The sequence below is a fragment of the Falco peregrinus genome, chromosome 5, assembly GCF_023634155.1.
Source record: "Falco peregrinus isolate bFalPer1 chromosome 5, bFalPer1.pri, whole genome shotgun sequence".
In the NCBI taxonomy this organism is placed as follows: Eukaryota; Metazoa; Chordata; class Aves; order Falconiformes; family Falconidae; genus Falco; species Falco peregrinus.
Window position 1 is genome coordinate 59,907,843 of NC_073725.1, and position 8,265 is coordinate 59,916,107.

General features: G+C 47.3%; 1 protein-coding gene across 1 annotated transcript in view; it reads right to left on the reverse strand.

The window, feature by feature from the left end:
• The window catches only part of CRHR2 (corticotropin releasing hormone receptor 2), a 160,232-nt gene extending 155,598 nt beyond the window's left edge, over positions 1-4,634 (reverse strand). The window contains exon 1 of the mRNA XM_055806726.1: positions 4,465-4,634. Within this exon, the coding sequence (XP_055662701.1) occupies positions 4,465-4,530 (66 nt within the window). The 5' untranslated portion in view covers positions 4,531-4,634. The remainder of the gene's footprint in view (positions 1-4,464) is intronic.
• Positions 4,635-8,265: the final 3,631 nt, after the last annotated feature.

Consider the following 8,265-nt stretch of genomic DNA (forward strand, 5'->3'; position numbering starts at 1 on the left):
AGAAATTAATTCTTTATAACAAAATAATTTGATAAAGCAAACCAGCAGGAACTATTTAGTTGTCAATACTGGTTGTTATGAATAGAAAGATAAGGAGGCAAAGACAATGTTTATGCAGTGCTTTAATGCATATCATGTATCTACAGAAGGCAAGGAGGTGTCATGTAAATCGCTGGACAGCTCCAGCTTTACATCCAAGAATTAATGCTTGCACTTTTGCACTTTAAGGAAGAACAGACTACCATTTGGGATTAAAACTAGTATAGGTTAAAAAAAAAAAAAAAAAAAAAAAAAAAGGACATGTATATAATCAAAATTTGATCTACCAGTTTCAATTTATAAACACAGTGGAAAAGTGAATTCCTGCAGAAATGTCATTTACTGGATAAAATGTTAATCTAAAGTAAACCAGCTTTTCCATAAAGCCTCCTTCTTGGGTTTGCAGTGCTGCAAACCTGAAAGTGACATAAACTGAAAAGATCAAAGTCAGCAGTGTGTGTGTAGCCTGTTTTTACCTTCCACATTTCCTCACCTTTCCCCCTCCCCCAAAAATAAAACCTGCAGAACTATAAAAAAATCTAGAAATGTGCAAATGTTTGTTCTAATATAGTATTTAAAAATATTTGGTTAACTAATATACAGGGCAAATGAAAATAAAAAGAAAACAGAAACACACTTCCTTTAAAAGTTGATGATATCCACTAACTTGGCTTTTGTCATTGTGAATCTTTCGGATCATCACATCACAAGCAGGATCCCACAGTAATCTCTAACACAAAGAAAGCTGATCACTGAATTCGAAGCAATGAACAGTTTGCATTAGAGGAAAATGCCTCCCTCAGGCACTCATTGAGAGCCCTGAGCAATGGTAGTACGGCATACTCCATCTAAACGAATAAATCACACAGTGCAAAGACCTGTTTTAATTACTTAATCATTTATACTGTTAAATTTTTAGAATGGTTCCTTGCCACATTTTTGCCCCAAGCAATCTAGCAGTATCTCAGACAGTTCCCAGGAATGCTCTAGGAGTTAGGCTGCACCACGGACCATTCCCGATGGGCACTTTGCACACCATCTCCCCATTTTAGAAGCTGAAGGAGTTTAATAGTATGGGCACAAACCACTCTCTGGCATTTGGCCTGAAGGCTGAAGAGCTGTTCTAACAATCTTAAGGTACTAGTGGAGATAGAAACTAATCGACAGAAACTAAACAAGTATGCACCTTATAGCGCACGCTGCAATGAGATCCCTGCACCGTCTTCCTCCACCAGGTTCAGCAGAGGTGTGCGAGTGGCAGGGCAGGCACAACAATGCTCTGGTTTGCAACATGAAAGCCACAGAGTTTATGGGACTTAATTTCTCCGCTTTTGACAGCATAGCAATATGTAAGCAGATGCCTCATATGAACAAAAGCTAAAGGCTGCTTGCTTTCTAGCTAAGGGCAGCTATGAATACCACTGAAATGTTTCATGGCAAAGCTATCAGTCAGCCAACATCAGCCGTTCTTCTTTGCGTACAGCTACCTGCTTCAGACATTCAGTAATTACCACAATATGGCTACAGATCTAAACCTTGCCAAAATCCACCACCAGGAAAGGCTTCTCATGATGAGATGTTTATGCTGCATTAATTCACACCAGGACTGAATTTTGGCAGTCTCAGTCCAGGAATATTATTGAACTTGTCACCACTGGCTGATATACTCAAACTGCTCTGGCTGTTTTAACAGCCTCGGGAGCACATATGAATTATGGCAAACTTTGCTTTTGTTTTTGATTAATAATCCCCCCTCCTCCAAATTACGTGAACTCAGCAAGGACTCTATATCAAAATGTCAAAAGATTCATTTGCCTTTGTTTTATGATTTGTTTGGTTTTCACATTCAAATGAATGCATTTTCCAGTGTATCATATGTACAGAAACCCTTTAAGAACATAAATCTCAGAGCCTGCTGTGCAAGTCTTCACCCTTTTGCTGACCAGCCCTGTGAAATCTGACAAGTCATTTGCGACACCATTTTCATGTAGCAGATGTAAATCTGTATTAGAAAGTTGCCTCATTTCATAAGTGTTGCAAACCTACAGTTCCCATAAAATACAATTGCTCAGCTACTGCAAAAACTTAAGCATCCTTAATCACATAAGGGCCTGCTCCCACAAGCAGCTATGTCTTTTCTCAAATCCACAAATGTGAATAGAGCCGTTGACTTCAAGTCAACTTTCAAGTGTTTTCAAGTTAAACAGGAACTTAAGAGCTTTGGATTTGAGCCAAAGTTTTAAAACATTGCTCTTAAGCTTCTGGGTGCAAAGTTTCCTCCAGCTGTGAAGCAGAGATACAGACCTACCAGCAGCAGTCACGAATGAAAACACACCCCAAAAGAACAGTAAAAGCTCTGCTTTTGCTACCACTGGCGCAACAAGAGCTGTTCTATACACGAGGCTGAAGATCGTCTTCCAACACATTATTTCCACATACTGCACAGCCATACACACGACTATCAGACACAAGTATGCTGCATCCAAACAAGTTCCTCTGTGTAAGTGCACTCGGAATACACTCAAAGTACACATTTATCTCAGACTAAAGGCATTTTATGGAAACTTGACATTTTGATTCTTAATCTGAGCTACTTTTTTTTTCTCTTTTCCTTCTTTGAAGGCAGCTGTTTTCTTTTTAAAGCAGCAATGTAACTACCCAAATTTACAGAAATAATGCGAAGTTACAGAGGAACTAGAAAACTCTCCATAGATTACATCTACAGAGGAAGCACATGACATTTTTTGTTCATTGAAAAAGAATTAGTCTGGGCAGCTCTCGGTACCTGGGTACTTCTGATAACCTCACTGGCAAGAAGTCCCCCTCTAAACACAAACTGAAATATTTTTATAGGCCAAAGGAAACAAATAAGGGAAAACACCGCCTGGAAGAAGGACTAAGAAACAAAGGTTAGGAAGAACTGGTTTGGGATTGAAAACAGCAAGTGTGTAGACCCATGCCACTGATCCCATGTGCACTGATACCTGACTGGGGAAAAAAGCCATTGGTGGAGTTGAGAAAATATTCTCTGTCTTCTAAGAAAGCTACTGCAAAGCTTTTTAGATTAAATTGTCACTTGCCTTTGGAGCCTGTTGCTTTTCCTGACCTGGCTTCCCTCTATCTTTCTTTGTAAGTCGGAGGGGTGGGGTGGGGGGTGGAGGCAGAACATAAGGATATAGAACAGATTTTCTTTATCTAAGGAAATGTTAAAGATAGGGCAATTACACTACAGTCAAGAAGAATCACTGATCACTGCCACTTTTTTAATGCTGTGGAAACAGCCTTTACAAATTCTGTGCAAGATCAATGTACCTCATGCTTAATCTCTCACATCTGTTTTGCAGGTGTGACCTACCACACTTAAAACTATCACTTAAGCCATCAAAGTCAGTCTGACTTAGGAGTGTGGGCTGGGAAAGCTGTTTTAAGTCCAGTCTGGCACAGGCCAATCTTATCTCCACCTCATCGCAGCATCACACATGGGGAAGCTGGTAGGAAGGACCCCGAGAAAAAGGCTCCTTCACGTTTCACTCAACAGAAACAACAGAAACGCAGAGCAAACACCTGGATGGATGCACGGGCTGAGCGCTGCCCTTTGCCAGGGCCGTTTGCTGATCCCTGAGGTGAAAGAGCAAACGATGCCGAGCGCATGCTGTGAGGAGAGGCACCAGGACAAGGGGCTGGGGACAATGGGCACCAGCCAGGGCCACCCACTGCCCCACTGAATTGGGCTGTGGCAGAAGAACCCCTTCTTCTGGGGCAGGGAGGAAAACCCCAGTGGGGTCCCTGTGCTGGACCTTTCCTGGCAAGGAAAGGTGACAGGGAGGCGGCTGTTTCACAGGGAAGGGGACACCAAGATGGGCCACGGTTCAGCCCAGGGGCTCTGAGGGGACCCAGAGGGGAGAGGGTGTTCCGGCAGCTGGAGTCAGGCGCGACCTTTGAGGGAGCGGGCAGCAGCCACCGGGAGGGATCCCTCAGCGCCCGGGGGCGGGCAGGACCTGTGGGGGAGCCGGGATCGGCAGCCCGGACGGCGTCCCACAGAAGCACCTGTGAGCAGGTAACGGTCTCCAGGCGGGGCCTCTCAGAGCCGGGGACCGACAGCAACTCCGAGCAGAAAGCGGTCTCCGGACGGGTCTCTCAGAGCCGGGGGCCCGAAGCACCTGTGAGGGAGCCGGTAACGGCTGCCCGGACGGGGTCCCCTCAGCGCCCGGGCGCGGGCGGGACCTGTGAGGGAGCAGGTCTACCGGGACGGATCCCTCAGCGCCCGTGGGCGGGCGGGACCTGTGAGGGACGGGGCACAGCCCCTCGCTCCCTCGCAGCCCGAGCGGGTTCCCTGCGGTCGTGAGGTGTCCCCCGCCCTCCCTGCCTCCCTCCCTCCCTCCCTGCCTGCCCCCGCGCCACCCCTTCCCCGGCCTCGGCACTTACGGGCAGGAGCAGGAGCGCGGCGGCCGCTGCCGCCGGGAGGCTGCGCTGCGGCGCCCGCCCCGCCATGGGGCCGGCGGGGCTGGTGGGGGGGTCTCCCCGGGGCTGGCTCTTCCCGCTCAGCCGGAGCCTCGGCGCTGCCCCGGCGCTGGCATCTCCCCCCTGCTGCTGCCCTTGACCCCTGCCCGCCGCGAGGAGCCAGCCTCAGCGCCGCCGGCGCGTCCCAGGGCAAACCCCCGGGAGGGAGGGAGGGAGCCGGGCGGGGGAGCCAGCCCGCCCTCCGCCCAGGATGCCTCGGGGATGGAGGAGGCGGGGGGCGCCCCGGGGGAGCGCGACCCTCCAAGCCTCCAGGAGCAAGGGGACCTTCCTCCCCCCCTACGCTGAATGCATGCGGGACCCCCCCCGTCCGCCAGGCACTGGGTGCAATGGGGACTGCACTGCCCACAATCCTCCAGAAGCAATGGGGTAACCCCCTCCCCAATCTACCAGTGCAATGGAGATCCTTCTCCCTAAGCACTGGATGCGACTGGGACTCTTTCCACACAAACCTCCAGAAATAACGGAGATCCTCCTCCACCCCCCACATGTCGGGGGTGTTACTGTCTCAAAGTTTCTGGGAACAAGAGGACTCCCCCTGCCCAGGCTCTAGGTGCAATGGGTACCCCTGTCCCAAATTAGGTGCAGTGCAGACACTCCCTGCAATCCCCCAGAAGCAGGAAGAATTCCTTCACCACCGTCCCCTCCTGCCAGGCATTAGGTGCAATGTTAAGTCCATTGCCCATAAACTTTCAGGAGCAACAGGTTTCCTTTACTGCCCAGGCACAAAGTGCATTGTGGACCCCCTCTAAGCCTTGAGAAGGAAGGGGGAATCCTCCCTGACATTGCAAGGTGAACCACCTGCCAATCCACCAGGAGTAAGGGGACACACCTCCCCCCTCAGTCCTAGATGCAATGTTATGAGGCGCAAGGAGGACCTCTGCTTCCAAGATAATGAGGAACAAGTCTCCAGGCTTCCTGGGTACCCCAGGGCAAAACAGTTCTAGCCTGTCGGTCATCAAATTAACCAGCACACCTTCTCCAAAATCTCCAAGCCTGTGTGGCATCCCCTTTGCTCTTCTCCACCTGCAATGGGAAGCCCTTTCTTCCCCAGCACTAAGCCTTGTAAGACTTCCCAACAGCATGTCTAGCTGGGAATGTACATCCTCCTAGTCAAGCAACCCGAAAGCAGCTTGTGTGGCTGTTCCTTGTACATTTGGTCTCTGAAACAAGAGACATTTGTCCTACTCATCTCATCTATGGATACTTGTCAGGGTAGACCTCTATGCAAGCACAGGCAAAACAAGGTCACACCATATCTTCACGCCATATGCACACTGACACACTTGCCCAAGGGACTTCTGGCCTCTTCTCTATTGCCCTAGGTAGTTGCTGTTGCTAAGGGAATTGGAGTCTTACAGATGTGGATGCCCAGCCCTGTTGCAGCCCGTAAGTTCCTGGGCATAACATAGATTAATTAGTCCCTGCCTTCTGCATCCAGCTAGGCCTCTCCATACAATGGATGTGCTTGTGGTATTGTTCAGCTGTGGGCATGAGGCCAAACCCTGGTCTACCCAGTGCCAGCAATGAGCCTAATAAGATTTTTTTTCTCCTCTGCTTCATCCCATCTGCCCAGAAGACATCCAGCTTTGTTGTGAATCACAGTCAGTACCTGCCCACAGCTGCATCTGGGACGGTCCCCAAAAGTCCAGCTGTGTCCTGAGGCACACAAGCCTCAGTCACAATTCTGGAGCAGGAGCAGACATGACCTACTCTTTCCCAGCCCAGCTGATGGATTTCCGTAGGGAGCAGTGTCATACACTTCCCGTCACCTCTGATGGGCAAAGCCAAAGGTCTCCTTTCAGGGAGGTGTTGCCTTTTCCTCGCTGAGACACTGCCTTTCCACCACCCTCCCTGTTTTTTTTTAAATCAAAATTGATTGGATAAAGGTCATGGTGGCACAGAGGAAAGAGTTCCAACAAAAATTCTAAAAGTTTATCAAGCCTTACTTAGCAGCAGAAGTAAATGGACATCTTTCTTTGGGGCCTTGCTGGATTAATTTGGGCTTTGTCATTTGCTCAGAAAGGCATAAAACAACAGTTTCCCACCTTGTCTAAAACACCTACAAGGAGGTTTAAATCCCTAGTCCCATGCGGGAGTCCCACTTAATACAGCGTGAATTTCACAGCAAGGAGATGGGCATTTATATACACTAGAGGACGTGGAATTCTCCTAACACACTGGCAAAAGTTTTCACAAAGCAACATTATTTTCTCTTTTCCTCTGGTTACTCAACAGTTTGAATGCATTTAAATATTTAAGCTTGCCTAGTTTTTCCTCCCCTGTCAGTTGCACACCAACATTTGTTTCCTTTCATTATTAAAAGAAAACAAACCCATAACCCAAAGTTGCATGCTTCCAATTAATATGAATGCTTTCATGAAAAGGCAAAAGGAGGAATAAACCCAGCACAATTTTTTATTGCATTTAAACATCCACCTCCAGGACTGGAAACTTACACGCAACAGGATTATGTGAACCCATGAGAACTGGTAAAGGAAGCCTGAAGCTGCATGTGCACAGGCATAGGTCAGCTGCCTAAAACCAGAAAGGTTTTCCAGCATGCTGCTCCACGGCTTTCTGTTATGATTTATCTGTGTTTATTGTGCTGTCCAGAACCAGAGCCTTATAATGTTAAAAGCTGTATTGAAAAAGAACACAACAATCCCAAATTGTGACTATCTAAGGATTAAACAAATCATTCCCTCAGTCTCATTTCCAGGGTTTTTCCTCTTATAGCTGAGTACAAAGTCTAACTAAAGCTTTTCGTTGGCTGGGTTACTTACAAGGTCACTCCCCTTCAGATTGCCCTGGGTTCTTTAAGGGCTGAGCTTATGTTGCAGCTTTTTCTTTGGTCATGGTGGGTCTGGGGACTCTTCTCCCAGCCACCTCCTTTTATAAAACTTGTAAGATGTTCAACATACTTCGTGGCTTTATGGGTGAAATTGGTCAAAGATTTAAAATGGAGACAGAGAGACATACACAGACATAAATATACACACAGTCATGCATGTGGATATGGCATAATGAAACATAAGCCTTGTTCTTTTAGGAAACAGGCTTAAGACCCATGAGATCAATACACAGGGATTCAGGAATGCAGAAGAATGTGACAATACTGATCAGCTGGATGGAGCGAGTCTCCATATGGGACCATGGCATAGATCCAATTGTTCAGTTCTTGCCCAAATGACTTTCAGATACTGCTTGCAACCATGCCCTTACAAGGATGATTCCCCCTTGCTTGTTTAGTGGTGGGTTTTTTTCTTTTTAAAGCGCCTGAAAGGAGTTGGACATATCTTCAACTCTAAGCCTGCAAGTATTCCCACTGCTTTCAGTGGTGAAACTGTACAGAGAGCATCCTCACTGGAGGAAGGGCATGGCCACCTCTTGATGTAACATCTAACATAGTAAGGTCCTTGCCATGTTTGGACACCTGAATAATTTCTACTATACAACTAAGTAACTTGATAAAGAGTTTTACTAATAGCCACAAACATCAAACGAAACCTAAGTATCCAAAAGGTCGAATTGGACTGAATCAGGTGCCGACTTTGTCTCTCTGAACTACTGGATAGCCTGTCGGAGAGATGAGATGTCTTTAAGTTAAAGGGAACCAACAGAAAATACTAAATATGTCCCTTCAAGTGAGATCCAGATCCCTTTTCTATGGATGTGTTCCGAGTAGAGCAATGGCAGGGATGACAT